Genomic DNA, 17016 nt, shown 5'->3' on the forward strand with positions numbered 1-17016 from the left:
TTTCTGCAAAGACTGTCTCGATCCAAATTCCTGGGGTGGGCGCACACGCTGGGCAGGCACTGCAGATTGTACATGGTTTTCATACCACTCACACAAGACAGCAGCTCAAGCTGCCTCGGCAGGTGGTTTCTCATTATTTCCACAGAGGTGGGAGTACAGAGAAAGGATACACCAGGTATGTGCAGGAGATCATGGCTCTCTGGCGAATAGGAGTTCTCAGCAAATCCAGTGGCTCTGTTTTGATAAACTCCTAGCATGCAAAGGGAGAGAGTTTAGCAGAAATCCAGCACTCAGCATCCTCTCAAAGGCAGCTTGTCCTGAGGAGACCACAAACATTTGGACCCAGAACACAGGCCATGCAAGGTCCTGGAACAACTCTACCTCCACAGAACAGCCATGAACCCTTCCTTCCCAGTCCCGAGCCAACATCCGCACACTGGAGACCACTGAACCCCGACAGTCACCACACCACCTTCCCACCCGCTCATTTGATACTGTCAGCAAACCATGCGACCATCCTCCACTTCCAGTCTCTACATGCCTGTTCCCAGTCTGCACTAACTCCCTCCCTGGCCCCCGGGAAAAGGGACAGACACCCAAGAACCTCCCCCCAGAATCCCAGGCTCGAGGCAGAGTTGTCTCTCTAACCCAGCCCCCCAGTCAGGACCTAGCTCTCAAGAGAAGCAGCCCAGAATTTTCTCTTACCAGCATCTGAGCTAGGAGCTCTGCTTTGCGGGAGAAGACGAAGGCGTCGGACTGCGCGCTGTTAGAAATGGCCTGGCTGATCATGGAAATGCTCCGAATAAGGCACAGCTTCAGCGTCAAATCCTGAGTGCAGAGATTGCAGGACAAGCAGTGAGGTGCAGGTCCAAGGCCAGGTGTATCTACCCCATACCCTGACTGGGGTGCACTGGGCTGGCAGGCTCAGCCACCCCTCAAAAGGTGAGCACAGCGGCTCTTTCCTCGCCTGCCTCTATTCCTGTTGTCCCGGTGGGGGCTCCCAGCTCTGCTTCTCGTCCAGGCTACAGCCGCAGAAGCTGATCTACACCTAAAATTCAGGTCCATCTACGACGTCACTCAGTGCTTGGAAAGATTTAGTGCTCTCAGAACAATCCCTAGGTCAACTTCGTTTTAGGTGTAGCTGTGGCAAGGTTGACAAAAGGATTCTTCTGTCGGCCTGACTTCCACCTGTGGTGGGCAGACTACCCACATCGACCGAAGGGCTCTCCTGTCAGTGTAGGAAGCGTCTACACAGTGCTGCTAGAGTGGCACAGCAGCAGTGCTGACACTGTAGCATGGACATCCCCTCAGTAACAAGCATCCCAGTCCCCGAGGGCTTTCGAGCCAGCAATCTCCTGATCCAAACGCACTCTCCACCCAGCCAGTGTGTCCCAAGAGACGCCTTGCATCTCCCACCTGGTGAAGTGGCACCCAAGGACAAGGTGCATGTGCTGGAGATTCAGAGTGCAGAAGCTGCCACCTTAAAGGGAGGCTTGCCCTAAGCCCAGTGTTTTTAATGAAGAGCTCAGGAATCTGCATTTTGGACCAGGCCTCAGAGCCCCCAGAGGAAATAGCATGGAGCTATCCAGCAGCAGGGCTGAGACGCACTCCTCACCAGCAGACAACACGTCCCTGTCCATTTCTACATACTCTGCTGAAAACAGCCACGCTAACCCCCAGGCACATGGCAGGTGGGAACGTTCCTCACATTGCCAGTGGCTTTGCCAGTCACCCCACAAAACAGCAGATCATCCCTTACAGCACCATAAAGGGACTGCCACAGGGATTCATTTAGAGGGCCCTGATCCCTTTAGATCCCAGACATGGGATAACAAGTACTACGGCCTGGTTCTCCTCCAAGGTACGTGCAAGTTGAGACAGTGCCACAGCTCCCCAAATGAAGGCACCGTCCTAGCACCCACCCTTCACCGGGGACCCTATGGAGACGGCTGTGGAGCCAGCAGCGTGCTTGCCAGTGAGCATCCCGACCATTCAGAGTGTGCCCAGAAAGCTGTGGTACAGAAGGGGTTAGTGCCAACAAGAAACCAGAAGGAAAAGACATTAGTGAGTCTGCAGAAGGAGGTGCTCTGGCTTGACATTTTAACTTGAGCCTGACAAATGCCATGTTTTTGTTCTTCAGTCTTTGACAGTAGCAGAGTGCAGCTGCCCTCCCCAGACAGTGACCTGGGTGTCTGGCCACTGAACGCCTGTTCTGGGTGGTTTGGGACTTTTAGCCAAGCTGTGAACTGTGGCTAGACCTTGGTCATTAAGCTTCCACTAGTTACATGCCCACAAGGCATGGGGGGAAGGCTGATTGCATGTCAGTGCCGCTCAAAGGAGCTGGGGTGGGGAAGAAACGCACACCGAGGTCTAAGGAGTGACGGTGCTGTGAAATGCGGCAAATGAGCTCTGGGTTATTCTCTAGTTTCTGCAGCACATGCACAATTTGAATACACAAAACTGACAGACCCATCAACACTGCCTGGGATCTGAGAGCCAAGCTGGGGTGTCTCCTTTTCATGCAGTCACCAGAGAGGTTCTGAAGGCAAAGGAGGCTGCCCAGGACATCTATGAGCCCGGTAGCTTTCAGTGAGTTTGCACAGTAACCCTGTGCCAGAGGAACCCTGCTGGTGGCACACAAAGCAAGGAAGGGACCCCAGCTCCCTCCTGCTGACTGTGCAGAAGCAGACTTCAGTGACTACAGCCAGCTGACCTGGAGAGCGTGGGGGGGCCGTTTTAGTCTCTTCCAGACCAGAATCCTGCTTCAGGCTCTCGGCCGCTCAGCACAAGCACTCGGGCACAGGGGGACTCTGCTGTTCAGCCCTGTGATGGTCTCATTCCTCCCCGATGCCAGACTTCCTTGCTAAGCACGGCATGGAGACCCCAGTCACAAGCACTAGTATTTAGGAAGCTACTAGTCTCCTCTCTAGAGTGATCAAACGGAGAGACAGAGACAGGCAGGCAGAGCAGAGAGTAGGTCAGATTTAATGCCTCACACTGTACCTTGGTTTCTACCTTTATTCCCAGAACCTGAACAAGTAAAAGAAAAAAAACACGTTAGTGATGTTTGCGAACACTGAAGCGAACGGCTTCCTCCCAAGACACGGCACGAGCCCATCCACGAGTTGGCCTGGGCCCTTTCAGATGCAGCATTTGCACACCACTAGGCTGCTCTCACTCATTCAAACGTACATGGGCAGGTCACCAGTCAGCTGCTTCCTCCCTGTGCAGGGGACATTCGAACAACCTACCCTGGTGTTAAAGTACTGGAAGATGTTCCTGAGAATGTCGGCTTCGATTCTGGACAGCACGAGCTCTTTGGGGGCATACCTAGCTACGTAGCCATAGCACAAGATCAGGGTGCTCTTTATCTTCTCCGCTTCGTTATCGCTGCGGTCCTGAGATGAGAAATAGGAAAGAAGTGACCTGTTGGGCCACCCAGTCCATCTCCACGACAAGGCAGGACTGGTCCCTACAGGCTAGTCTGTCTGCACGTGCCACCAGGGTGGGACCTCCCCGCTGGGAGGGGGGCTCAGATACTCCTGTCCCCTTTGTATTCGTTTCTGGCCCATGCTGCTGTTTGCAGTTCTCCCACAGATGTCATTACCATGTCGTTTACATCCCTTTGCCGGAGTAACATGGTTTTAATAAGACATGGGCCAGGAGAGCTCTGTGGCAGCCCCTAGACCCTGCTTCCAGCACCATCCTTTGCAGGGTCATCAATGGACTGATGCTAAATAGCCACCAGTCTGCAGAGCACGTGAACCCGACCTAAGAGTATCCATGTGAGAGAGACCGGCTGTTTGAGAGTCTGGGTTCTGGGCACTAGAATTACCGGCAGCAGGGTGGGTTAGCCAGAGAATTCTTTCCAGCTGTAGACATGTCACATACCCCATACCAAACCAGAAAGCGAGTCTCCGGCTTCCTTTGCTAACACCTCTGCCATGTACTGCCCTCACTTTGCTCGGCTGTTACACGCAAGATAGATACTTGACAGCTGTAGTTTCTGGTGACTGCCATTAGGTGGCACACACCGATAGCCTGCCACAGGTGGGTATGTCTGTCACTCCATGGAGAGCAATCTACTTTCCTCCCAAAAGTGCAAATTCTAGGTTTGCCAGAGTGGGCTGAGCCAATGATCTGAAGCGGCAGTTCTCAGACTGGTTTGTTTCCTAGGGGCTCCTTTCTCAAGAGGTTTCACTGAAGGATGAGGGAGGATGGGGTGATGGTCCGGAGAGTCGCTGTTCTAGAGAGGGGTCAGCACAGAGTAACCTTGGAGGGCTGGGCCCCTGGAGTGAAAACAGTGCAAGTCCCTCCCCTCCCAGCGGGAGGAGCAGTAACCCTTCACAGGCTGCTCTTTACGAGTGGAGGAGCTTCCATGGCTCTGCAGAGCGGCTTGGCCAGGACACACGGCCCTCCTGCCTTGAGACAGGTTCCTCCCCCAACCTCACCCCCATTACGCTGTGTGCCTCTTTGGCCAAAATCAGACGATTTACCCCTAGCCTAGGTCTGTCTGTCATGCGTGAAGGGCCCTGGATTTGGGTCCAAGGTGCACAAAGCATAGTGGGGGTGAGGGCAGGAGGCTATTCTGTCGCCCTCCATCAGTAGCCTCCACACTGCTCAGGACTTGACAAGGTCTGGTTAATGTCTGTTAAGGGGGACAAGCCCAGGCCAAGTCCACTCTGCACACTGTATGCCCCTGGACAAGTTACATAGAATCATAATAGCAGGGATCGAAGGGACCTCAGGAGGTATCTAGTCCAACCCCCTGCTCAAAGTAGGACCAATTCCCAACTAAATCATCCCAGCCAGGGCTTTGTCCCTGGGCATCAGATTCCCACTCAGACAGGGACAGTGCAGATGCATTTGAGGGCAGGCTCTGGCTGCCAGCTCTTATGCACGATCTAGTCAACCCCCCGCCCGCCCCCCCGCCGGGGACGTGTGAGGCTAGGGCCCACACCCTACTCTGAACAGGTAACACACTGGTGTTATTCACCACCCATCCTCCACCTCCCATGAGATTCCCTATTTGGCAGATGCAGAAACTGAAGTTGTGGCTTCTCCAAGGCCTCCCAGCAAGGAAGAGGCAGGGCTGGGACTAGAGTTCATAGGAGGTCCCAGTTCCCAACCCTCTGCTCCTCTCTGAGGCCAGCGACATTCCTGTGAGAGCCCCAGGGACTGGGCAGCAGAGTGAGAACAGCTGCTCAGGTGCTGAGATTGGACCGTGACGGGGCTCTGGAAGCACCTACCCCCACTGCCCCACTCCAGATTACTTGGCCCTTTTACCTTGAAGATACTGAACAGACCCACTGATTTTTTGAAGATGTCGGATTTGACGAAGTCTTCTAGCTTGGCCAGGGTTTCATCCAGGTGGTTTATTGCACAGATCCCAAAGCCAGAGGCAAGTCCCTGGAGGATAGGGAGAGAACTATTAATTCATCAAACCTGACTGGCCTGTTCAAAACCCAACTCTTGGTGGTTTAACAGCCTTTCAAACCGTACTCAGCTGGTTGCAGCTTGCAAGTTGGGCTGAAACTCCAGAAACTGTTATTAAAACTGGCCCTTCCTGGAACTGAGTGTGCTCTGGATCAAAGGCAGTCACTGTTAACTTACATCTGTGTTGCCTCTAAACATGACTAGATGCAGGGGTAACATTCACCCCGGATGCATGGAACAGTGCACAGTAATGCTACCTGGCAGCTTACGCTAATGACAGAGAATCCTGCACCCAGGTGACAGCACAGGGAAAGTTCAAGGAGTCCATGTAATCAGCAGGGAAATCACTCCCAGGAAAGAAAGAGCACCAGAGGTAGGCACCCGAGGGCTCCTTTCCTCTCTCACCTGGAACACTGCACATCTAGCAGCCGGCTGCTAACATGGTTTACAGTGTTACTCTGACTGACCCACACAGCACACCTCTTGGGAGCCCCCTCTTCCTGCAGTACCACACATTCCTCAGAGCCCCTGTACTGAGCCAGTCTGTTCCTAACAGCTTCTGGAAAGCCCCGCTCCCGCCCAGACACTAGCTGGAGCGGGTAGGGAGACAGGTTTGGGTCTCAAACAAGGCCAGGAGCTAAGCAGGGATCATTAGTGCGGCGCTGTGGAAAGGGCAGGAAGCAGCTTTATCTCCAGGCCACCTCTGCCTGGCCACTGAGGCTTGAGCCAAACCCAGAGGGAGACATGAAGAGGTGGAATACGCTAGTTATAAAAGTCCCGGTGGGGGCAGAGGGCTGGAGCCTGCACTGGTTTGTCATTCAGTGGGTGTGCGACACGCAGAGGGAGGCCGGGCATGTAGCGGGAAAGCCCCTTCTCACTGGAGGGCACAGTGGTGCTGGACCACACGCTGGCTCACCTCCCTTTCTGCTTCCTCCTGGTACCTGGCTGTTTCAAGTAGCTCTTGAAGGTGCTTCTGCACCACATCCTTGTTTGAACAGACCCCCAGAGCCGTCCCAATGCACTTATACAGGAAGTTCTGGAAGACAAGAAGAAGAGGAAGATTGTGTCCCATGGAACCAACACAGCAGCAGAGCCCTCAGGAGAGTAGATATCACCCATGGCCTTCCCCTTAGCTTCCAGCTACCCAAGCCACGGCACAGGAGATCACGTATTGACAGTACAGCCCAAGTGCACACATCGATCTGACCCCTCTCAGCACCCGAGACTCCAATGGAGCATTCACAGGCACAAGGGGAGGACAGGATGTGGCCCGGCACAGTGACAATGCGACAGGACACAAGAACCCAGGATACATCAGCGCAGGAAGGGATGGAATCGCAGGGTAGGGGTCAGTCAATAAGAGAAGCAGCAGCCAGCTTAGGCTACAGCAGGGAAGCACCAAGTTAAGTTTTTAGCTCAACCATTCAGATGCTAGAACCAGCTGTTATCACTGCATCCAGCCCGTGGCATGTCTACCCACTCAGTCACGCTCTAACCCAGGCCGGCCTGCCAGCTGCTCTTGGGGGGATGGGCCTGTACACACAGAGCTCTGGAAAAGGCCAAACAGTCAAACCTGCTTCAGCACTCGAGTACCACTGCAGAGAGAACTGTTGCAATTCACTGACACCACTCGGCAGCTCTAGGCTCCAGCTACCACACGTATGCAGGAGACTCAGTCAGTCTCTGCACCCCTCTCCTCCCACCACAGCTGGGTCGAACGTCATTTCTGTCTCAAGCCCTCACCCTTTGCGCTCTTCGCTGCCCTGGAGGCCCATAGCCTTGGTGACCCTCAACCCCTCACTGAGGCAGACCCTAAATCCTGCTCCGTTCTTCTCCAAAAGATCCCCAAAGCCACCCACTCCTCCCTGGCTGCCTCACGCAAACATGGGCCAATTCACCACAACGAGAGCGACTGAACTGTTGGGCAAGTGGTAAACTCAGCGGCCCAAACCCCCTTCACAGCTGCGCTTCGCTGGGCGCCGCCTCTGGTGACACCACTACCGCCACTTCTTCCAAATGGCACCTAGAATCCAAGTCGTCTGCAGTATGCCTCAGCTGACCAAGGTCAGCCCCAAGCTTCCCCATCACCTCCAGCTGGGCCTGGCTGTGAGCAGACGCTTCCCTCTGAATGCCACAGCACCCGGCCCCTGCACCCCCCATCACCTCCCCAGGGATACAAGCCCAGGAAAACGACGACAGACCTTCTCGGAGGGAAAGCAGTTGTAGTTGTTCAGCTGCTTGCACATTTCCGTGCTGAACTGACAAATCCAGGTGTTGTCAGAAATCGCCGTCAGAGTCTCCCGGAGGAACTGCAGGTGAAAGAAATGGAGAGAACTGATTTCTATTCAGAGAATCACGGTGTGCGAGAAGAGAGGGCCATGTGCAGCCATCCCCTGCCCAAGTGCTGGGCATGTCTAAGCCTCTGTTTGAAAGCTCAGTGCTCTGAGTGTCTGAATTCAAACACATCCTGTGGTGGAGGCTCCCGCCCGGCAGGCACCGTTCAGAGCACTGGGGCGCATACAGGCTCCTCTGTGCCGGAGGAGGCAGGGCCCCAGAGGTTAGTGACTGTCATTATCCGAGGCCAGACCTGCTAACTCTACTCTGCCTCTCAGCTCTTTCCTTCCAGCTCTCAGCACAAACGCTGGTGCTCCTTGGAATGAGTCTGACCGAGGAGGATTCTTCCCAGAGAACCGTGCGCTGCCTCTTCCCAGGAGCAGGAGGAACCCCTGCAGGAGTTCCTTGATTGCGCCAGGCCTTATTTTAAACTTTAACAATCCCCTGTGCACATGTTGTTCTGGGATTCGTGCCCTCTGCCAGCCAGTAAACCTGGAGATGAAACGGTCAGGTACTTTCCCTACTAGGCCCTGTCTGCACCCATCAGCAGCTATGTTCACCTGAGCCCCGTCATCTGTCCGAGCTGAGACCCCAGAGATGTCTCTTCAGAGCAGTCAAGGGCGACTGAGGACACAACTGCCTCGGAGCGGGAGCAGAGTTCTGGGTTCCAGGCCACAGCCTGGCACACGGCTGTGCCTCTGCACACGGCTCCCTCTGCCGCACACACCCTCAGCGGCGGCACAACGGCCTCATGAGTGGACACAGGGTCTCCAAGTGCTCCCCCCTGCATCTGTGCTCCCCCGACCTCCCCCACCCCCATGCATGCACACACAAACACACCCCATTAACAGTACCGGCTCTTACACCCCTTTGAACATTCTTACCAAAAGCAGTTTGTCTTCCCACTCCTTTGGGGACAGGGATTTCTCCGTGTTTGCTACAAGAAAAACCAAACCACGTGTGTGCTGGTTTCAGATCAGGACCCCACAAATCCCAGAGTGCAGCAGGTAGAACAGGATCTCCTGGGGATCGCAGGGCAAATGCTCCAAACACAGCAACAGACAAGTTACTAGTTCTCGGAACAAGGCCAGTGTGTGGACAGGACAAGCAGCAATGGGCTTAAATTGCAGCAAGGGCGATATAGGTTGGACATTAGGAAAAACTTCCTACCTATCAGGGTGGTTAAGCACTGGAATAAATTGCCCAGGGAGGTTGTGGAATCTCCAGCATTGGAGATTGTCCAACCTGCTCTTAAACACCTGTCAGGGATGGTCTAAATATTTGGTCCTGCCATGAGGGCAGGGGGCTGGATGAGATGCCCTCTCGAGGTCCTGCCAGTTCTATAACTCTATGAATGCAGCATGGTGAGGAACCCAGCTACCTTTTATTTAAATCAGTTTAAATGCAATATTTTGGGAGACATCAATGGAGTCCAGTTATCAGTTAGAGCAGCAACAACGGGCATTTAATCAAGGTGCCAACTGAAGAACTTGCGAAGAACGTGAACTTACACCAAAGAACCTCTGCGCTTTTTGGAATGGCAGGTCACACTGCCCCCACCCCAGTGAAATCATCTCAGTCCTTCTACTTCTAGTGAAGCGTCCCTTGCCTCTGTTTGCCAGAAGCTGGGAATGGCCGACAGGGGATGGGTCACTTGATGATTCCCTGTTCTGTTCATTCCCTCTGGGGCACCTGGCATTGGCCACTGTCAGTAGACAGGATGCTGGGATAGATGGACCTTTGGTCTGACCCAGCACAGTCATTATGTGAGTGGAAGGATTAGCTAAATGCAGGAATGCAAAGCCTCACAGGAGGCCACACCTTCACATTAGGGTGGCCAACATAAAGGCTGCATCCAATCAGGAGTGTCAGGGTGACACCCAAACTGCATGAGAGGGCATCACTAACACAGGCATGGCCTGCACATTGTTCCCAGCACGCAGCGTTCCTGCCAAAGAAAGGAGACAAGAGTTTGCAGCGCCATGTTAAAAGGTAGCAACTGACACCATGGGCTGAACTACAGACACGGGCTACTGACACTCCAGTGGAAGAGGAGATGCCTCAGGGTGTATCTGACACACCAGTGGAGGAGGAGGCTCAGGGTGGACACAGCCAGCTGGTTACTTCTAGCAGCAGGCAGTGCTCCACCGCTGCTGCGAACCCTCCTGTTGTGGTAAAAGATAACCATTATGCTCTTCTTGATACAGGAGAGAAGAAATCACCCCCAACAGTTAAGGGGGTGAAGCCTCGTACCCCTAAGGCTGGGAGGTCTGCTGCCACCACTGATAAGAAACGTAGGGTAGTGGTGGTTGGAGACTCTCTGCTGAGGGGGACGGAGACACCCATCTGTTGCCCTGACCGTTCATCCCGGGAGGTATGCTGCCGGCCAGGGGCCCGTATCCGAGATGTTACAGAGGCTTTGTCGAGGATTATCCGGCCTTCTGACTACTATCCCATGCTACTCATCCATGTGGGCACAAATGATACTGCGAGGTGTGACGCTGAGCAGATCAAGAGTGACTACAGGGCTCTGGGAGTACGGGTTAAGGAGTTTGGAGCGCAGGTGGTATTCTCTTCGATTCTTCCTGTTGAAGGTAGGGGTCTGGGCAGAGACAGATGCATCGTGGAGGTGAATGCCTGGCTGCGAAGATGGTGTCGCCAGGAGGGCTTTGGCTTCCTCGACCATGGGATGCTATTTGAGGAAGGACTGCTAGGAACAGATGGCGTTCACCTTTCGAAGAGGGGAAAGGCCTTATTTGCGCACAGACTGGCTAACCTAGTAAGGAGGGCTTTAAACTAGGTTCGACGGGGACAGGTGAGCAAAGCCCGCAGGTAAGTGGGGAACAAGACCTGGGAGATGGGTTGGAAACAGGAGGGAGCACGGGCTATAATGGCAGAGAGGAAGGAGGGTCAGGGCAAAGCTGGGAGGCAAAATCAAACCAGTATCTTAGATGCCTATATACAAATGCAAGAAGTATGGGTAATAAGCAGGAAGAACTGGAAGTGCTAATAAATAAATACAACTATGACATTATTGGCATTACTGAAACTTGGTGGGATAATACACACGACTGGAATGTTGGTGTGGATGGGTATAGTTTGCTCAGGAAGGATAGACAGGGGAAAAAGGGAGGAGGTGTTGCCTTATATATTAAAAATGTACACATTTGGACTGAGGTGGAGATGGACATAGGAGATGGAAGGGTGGAGAGTCTCTGGGTTAGGCTAAAAGGGGTAAAAAACACAGGTGATGTCGTGCTGGGAGTCTACTACAGGCCACCTAATCAGGCGGAAGAGGTGGATGAGGCTTTTTCAAACAATTAACAAAATCATCCAAAGCCCAAGATTTGGTGGTGATGGGGGACTTCAACTATCCAGATATATGTTGGGAAAATAACACCGCGGGGCACAGACTATCCAATAAGTTCCTGGACTGCATTGCAGACAACTTTTTATTTCAGAAAGTTGAAAAAGCTACTGGGGGGAAGCTGTTCTAGACTTGATTTTAACAAATAGGGAGGAACTTGTTGAGAATTTGAAAGTAGAAGGAAGCTTGGGTGAAAGTGATCATGAAATCATAGAATTTGCAATTCTAAGGAAGGGTAGAAGGGAGTACAGCAGAATAGAGACAATGGATTTCAGGAAGGCGGATTTTGGTAAGCTCAGAGAGCTGATAGGCAAGGTCCCATGGGAATTAAGACTGAGGGGAAAAACAACTGAGGAAAGTTGGCAGTTTTTCAAAGGGACGCTATTAAGGGCCCAAAAGCAAGTTATTCCGATGGTTAGGAAAGATAGAAAATGTGGCAAAAGACCACCTTGGCTTACCCTTGAGATCTTGCGTGACCTACAAAATAAAAAGGCGTCATATAAAAAATGGAAACTAGGTCAGATCACGAAGGATGAATATAGGCAAATAACACAGGAATGCAGAGGCAAGATTAGAAAAGTAAAGGCACAAAATGAACTCAAACTAGCAATGGGAATAAAGGGAAACAAGAAGACTTTTTATCATTACATTAGAAGCAAGAGGAAGACTAAGGACAGGGTAGGCCCACTGCTCAATGAGGAGGGGGTAACAGTAACGGGAGACTTGGAAATGGCAGAGATGCTTAATGACTTCTTTGTTTCGGTCTTCACTGAGAAGTTTGAAGGAATGTCTAGTATAGTGAATGCTTACGGGAAGAGGGTAGGTTTAGAAGAGAAAATAAGGAAAGAGCAAGTAAAAAATTACTTAGAAAAGTTAGATGCCTGCAAGTCACCAGGGCCTGATGAAATGCATCCTAGAATACTCAAGGAGTTAATGGAAGAGGTATCTGAGCCTCTAGCTATTATCTTTGGGAAATCATGGGAGACGGGGGAGATTCCAGAAGACTGGAAGGGGGGTAAATATAGTGCCCATCTATAAAAAGGGAAATTAAAACAACCCAGGAAACTACAGACCAGTTAGTTTAACTTCTGTGCCAGGGAAGATAATGGAGCAGATAATCAAAGAAATCATCTGCAAACACTTGGAAGGTGGTAAGGTGATAGGGAATAGCCAACATGGATTTGTAAAGAACAAATCGTGTCAAACTAATCTGATAGCGTTCTTTGATAGGATAACGAGCCTTGTGGATAAGGGAGAAGCGGTGGATGTGATATACCTAGACTTTAGTAAGGCATTTGATACAGTCTCGCATGATATTCTTATAGATAAGCTAGGAAAGTACAATTTAGATGGGGCTACTATAAGGTGGGTGCATAACTGGCTGGATAACCGTACTCAGAGAGTAGTTGTTAATGGCTCCCAATCCTGCTGGAAAGGTATAACAAGTGGGGTTCCGCAGGGTTCTGTTTTGGGACCAGTTCTGTTCAATATCTTCATCAACGATTTAGATGTTGGCATAGAAAGTACGCTTATTAAGTTTGCGGACGATACCAAACTGGGAGGGATTGCAACTGCTTTGGAGGACAGGGTCAAAATTCAAAATGATCTGGACAAATTGGAGAAATGGTCTGAGGTAAACAGGATGAAGTTCAATAAAGATAAATGCAAAGTGCTCCACTTAGGAAGGAACAATCAGTTTCACACATACAGAATGGGAAGAGACTCTCTAGGAAGGAGTATGGCAGAAAGAGATCTAGGGGTCATAGTGGACCACAAGCTTAATATGAGTCAACAGTGTGATACTGTTGCAAAAAAGCAAACATGATTCTGGGATGCATTAACAGGTGTGTTGTAAACAAGACACGAGAAGTCATTCTTCCGCTTTACTCTGCGCTGGTTAGGCCTCAACTGGAGTATTGTGTCCAGTTCTGGGCACCACAATTCAAGAAAGACGTGGAGAAATTGGAGAGGGTCCAGAGAAGAGCAACAAGAATGATTAAAGGTCTTGAGAACATGACCTATGAAGGAAGGCTGAAGGAATTGGGTTTGTTTAGTTTGGAAAAGAGAAGACTGAGAGGGGACATGATAGCAGTTTTCAGGTATCTAAAAGGGTGTCATCAGGAGGAGGAAGAAAACTTGTTCACCTTAGCCTCCAATGATAGAACAAGAAGCAATGGGCTTAAACTGCAGCAAGGGAGATTTAGGTTGGACATTAGGAAAAAGTTCCTAACTGTCAGGGTAGTTAAACACTGGAATAGATTGCCTAAGGAAGTTGTGGAATCTCCATCTCTGGAGATATTTAAGAGTAGGTTTGATAAATGTCTATTAGGGATGGTCTAGACAGTATTTGGTCCTGCCATGAGGGCAGGGGACTGGACTCGATGACCTCTCGAGGTCCCTTCCAGTCCTAGAGTCTATGAGTCTATAATCCTGGCTTCCCTCCCCTGCCTTGGCCTTGCAGGAACAGCAGGGATCAGAGGATCTGTAGCCTTAATTGGCCAAGTGTTTCTCTTCTGCAGTTATCTAGATTTTGCTCCTCCAAGCTCCACAGGCTTCAAGGTGTGGCTGGTTCCTGACTCCTGAAGGCAGGCTTGTCCGGACCACAGCACTGCAAGCCAGCCCTGCGTGACAGGGCAGGAGGGCTGCCTCCTGGAAGCTGCTGTCAGAGGCAGGAGACAGCCAGCAGGAGCAGCTTGTGCGTTGCTTAGAGTGATCTGCGTGGCCCCTTCATGTTGACTAGGCACAGTTTAATGCTGAGTAGTTCCAGCCTGCTGCCCGTTCTCGCAGTATCCGAGTGCAGCAGCAGCCTTTAGATATTGCAGGCCTCAGAAGAAGAATCTTTCACTCGTGGCCCCATTAATGCCTTACCTTCCAAGTGCTCTACCAAGGGGGGAATCTTCTTATTCCACAGCTCACCCAGCACGGGATGGATATTCCGGTGCAATACATTCAGCAGACGCAGAGCAGCCGTCCCCCGTCCGTCCCCTAAATAGGGCTGTGAAGAGACAATCTGGGGGGAAATGGGGCAGAAGGAGAATTCACAGGTGTGTATATAATTCCTACACACACTGGAAGGCAACAGAAAGATGTGGAGGTTAAATACAGCTTCATGCCCCTCCTCCAACCCAGCGCTATTGCATTAGCCATCACGGAAACACCAGCAGCCAGGACCCAAGCATGCAGCTGACAGTGGGGAGACAGGAGGTTTTGCCAAGGACATGAGGGTAAATCCCATTTCCTGAGCCGTGGCAGGAAGTTTCCAATATCAAAGAGTGGAGGGGCTTGGTTTTTAAGAAGCTCCTGGGTAACATTTCCAAGAGTGCCCAAGTCCTGTTTTCATAGGTGATTTAGGCACATGGAATCCCACGTGCCCAAGTCACTTCTGAAAACAGGATGTTTTTGAAAGCATTTCCCCTGGCTCATAGAAGGACGGATAGACTGCAGAGAACTCCACCAGGAGAAAGGACCAGGCTGCTGCTCCCAGGATCAGAGCAAGTCCAGCTCAGAGGACAGAGACCACAGGAGCAGTAAGGCCCAGAGGAACGATTATCCAGGCTTTTACAGCATCCCCGGCTTGGGGGCACCTGGGTCCTGATGCCCTGGGCAGGGTAGTCAGGGGGCACTAGTACCAGGGCAGCCCATTCTCAGCCTAGTCTTCCCACCCCGTCAAGGGAAGAAAATGCCACCTTCTTTCAGCACATAGAGAATCCAGTCAGACCAGCCCCAAGCTCACTTACCAGCAGCCTCGCCATTAGAGCACACGGCGATGGCAGGTTTGCTACAAATACAAAAACAAGTGTCAGATGGGAAACTTGCTCACCGAGACCCTGAGCACAAGACTAGCAGCTCTGTTGGAAGCAGACAGAGTCTGCCCAGGAGAGCACCTGCCAATACAAACCATGCGTGTCGTAGTGGATGAGGAAGGCATTCTCTCCCTCCTCTTGTTTCTTCATAGCCAAGTGCATTAGGCTCCTGCAGAGGGGAGTCAGGGCACCGGTAAACTGTAGAGGGGTGACAAACTCCAAGAGATACGGCCAGAGAACCTGTGGAGAACAAGTCACTCATGTTGGTCTAGCACCATTAGTGCTTTACACAGGAGTGTGAGAAGATCCCTGCCAAAGGAACTGAACTGAGAGGACTCGGATAGCCCCATGAGAAACAGGGGGCCACAGGGATTGGCTGAATGGGAAGGGGGGGAGGGTTCCATTGAGGGGCACTGTATGGCATCAAAGGTGGAGGAATAACTGAACATCCACCTCCTCAGAGCCACCAGTGCTCTTTTCAAAAAGGACAGAGCCCTTCGAGTTGGCTGGCACCTTGTACACCTGCTCTGAACCTGGACGCTAACGGACATCAAGGCCTTCTCATCTTTCCTCATCTTCCACCACTTTATAAACTCATCCGAGACAGTTCCTTGTTCAGAAGTTAGAAATCCAGATGCCCTCAGCTTAGAGGAAAGAGCAACTGGACTCTGACTGTCAAACAGCTCAGTGAAGAGCCGATTTGTTCTCTTCTCTGACGAGAGAGCAGGGAGATCTGCGCCCTGCTTTGGGACTGCAGCACCCTGACGGCAGATTGTGCAGAACAAACAGCATCCCCAGCCAGCTCTTACCAAGTGCATTAACGCACTGGCAATTCCCAACTCACATGCTTGGTAAGGCAGGTGGTACGGGCTTCCGACTGAGCTGAGCCCCAGGCAGGGAGCTACAGTGCTCCGCAGACTCACCGCATCCATCCTGTCGACAGTGGTGCTGATGAGAAAGAGCGTATTGATGCTGATGTTCTGGACGCTGTCACTAGTCAAGTCATCAGCTTCCGGCGTCTGCTTCCTGGGCTGCTGGAAGGGAGCAAGACCACAGGTTAAGAGAGGAACAGAGCTGTGATCGGGCCCAGGAGACAGAGGCCAGCTCCCTCTCCACTGCATATGCACCAACACAGCATGTTCAGCAGACAGCAGCACTATCCTGAGATCACGACAGGCTCCTGCCTTCCTCACCCCATGCTATTTTGACTCCTTGCACATCAGTCAGCTGGTCTCTGGAAGGCGCTGCAGGCTGCCCTCCTGCCAGAGTGCACCCATTTTACTGACAGGAAAAGAAGCGCTGACTGTACAGCCTTCTCAAGCATCTGTGAATTTTGGGTGCCCAACTCGACACCTTGGGCTTTCGCAGATGCGAGCGTTTCCCATTCCAACCGATGCCTTGGGGCTGCAGCCAGCCAGCCTGGACACCTGAGAGTTTGGGCCCAGATGACTAGGCCCAGGAAGCCCATGAGAGGCAGGCATGGCCTAATCCTGCGATTTTAGCTGGTGCTCAGGCTTCCCCCAGCTTTTGGCTGGGGGCGAGGGAGGGGAGAATCAGTGCCAAGACCCCCACCCCTGCCCTTCCCTTTTCCTGCAGAAGGAGTCAGGGAGGAGCCGCTGAGGGAGGAAGTTCCAGCAATTGTTACGCAGATGCTGCAGCATGGGCGCAAGGGACTGAGGGAAAAGACCGAAGAGACCAGAGAGAACCGAGCTCACCCAGGCGAACAGCCCAAAGGCTCAGAGCCAGTCCTCACTGTGAGTTGTATGCCCTGATCCAGAAGGACAAGGCATTGTAATTGTAAGAACTGGCTGCATCATGGCAGTTTTACCGTGTCAGGAGGAAGGGCACACTGGTGGACGATGTACTCGATCATGACTTCCCCGCCTGTCTGTTCCAGATAGCCATGGTGAGCCATCGCGCTGATCACCTGCACCACGGCCCGTTTCACCTAGAGGAACGCAGAATAGAGGGTGAGCAGTAAACTCCACAGTGGCAGCCCCTTGAGCAAAGCAGAGGCCAGTAAGCTAGTCCAGAATCTTGGAGCAGGAGGGGACTAGCAGTAATCGTCCTTGACCT

At 52.1% G+C, this 17016-nt stretch overlaps 1 protein-coding gene across 6 annotated transcripts in view; it reads right to left on the reverse strand.

Annotated features, from left to right (window-relative positions):
• The window catches only part of MROH1 (maestro heat like repeat family member 1), a 127440-nt gene that overhangs the window by 57011 nt on the left and 53413 nt on the right, over positions 1 to 17016 (reverse strand). For 4 of the 6 annotated variants that reach the window (XR_007772494.1, XM_050939326.1, XM_050939328.1 and 1 more), the window contains 13 exons: positions 16769 to 16888; positions 15864 to 15974; positions 15036 to 15180; positions 14875 to 14915; positions 14006 to 14147; positions 8655 to 8707; positions 7638 to 7745; positions 6353 to 6472; positions 5287 to 5409; positions 3252 to 3398; positions 3004 to 3030; positions 706 to 828; positions 171 to 250 (listed from right to left, as the gene is read on the reverse strand). Coding sequence is in view for 5 of the 6 variants with exons in the window: in XM_050939326.1 (XP_050795283.1) it covers positions 171 to 250; positions 706 to 828; positions 3004 to 3030; positions 3252 to 3398; positions 5287 to 5409; positions 6353 to 6472; positions 7638 to 7745; positions 8655 to 8707; positions 14006 to 14147; positions 14875 to 14915; positions 15036 to 15180; positions 15864 to 15974; positions 16769 to 16888 (1340 nt within the window). In the remaining variant the exon portion in view is untranslated. Of the gene's footprint in view, positions 1 to 170; positions 251 to 705; positions 829 to 3003; positions 3031 to 3251; positions 3399 to 5286; positions 5410 to 6352; positions 6473 to 7637; positions 7746 to 8654; positions 8708 to 14005; positions 14148 to 14874; positions 14916 to 15035; positions 15181 to 15863; positions 15975 to 16768; positions 16889 to 17016 lie in introns of those variants that run through there. The other 2 variants (XM_050939327.1, XM_050939330.1) reach the window with 2 other exon arrangements.

This window comes from Gopherus flavomarginatus, chromosome 2, assembly GCF_025201925.1.
Source record: "Gopherus flavomarginatus isolate rGopFla2 chromosome 2, rGopFla2.mat.asm, whole genome shotgun sequence".
NCBI classification, from domain to species: domain Eukaryota; kingdom Metazoa; phylum Chordata; order Testudines; family Testudinidae; genus Gopherus; species Gopherus flavomarginatus.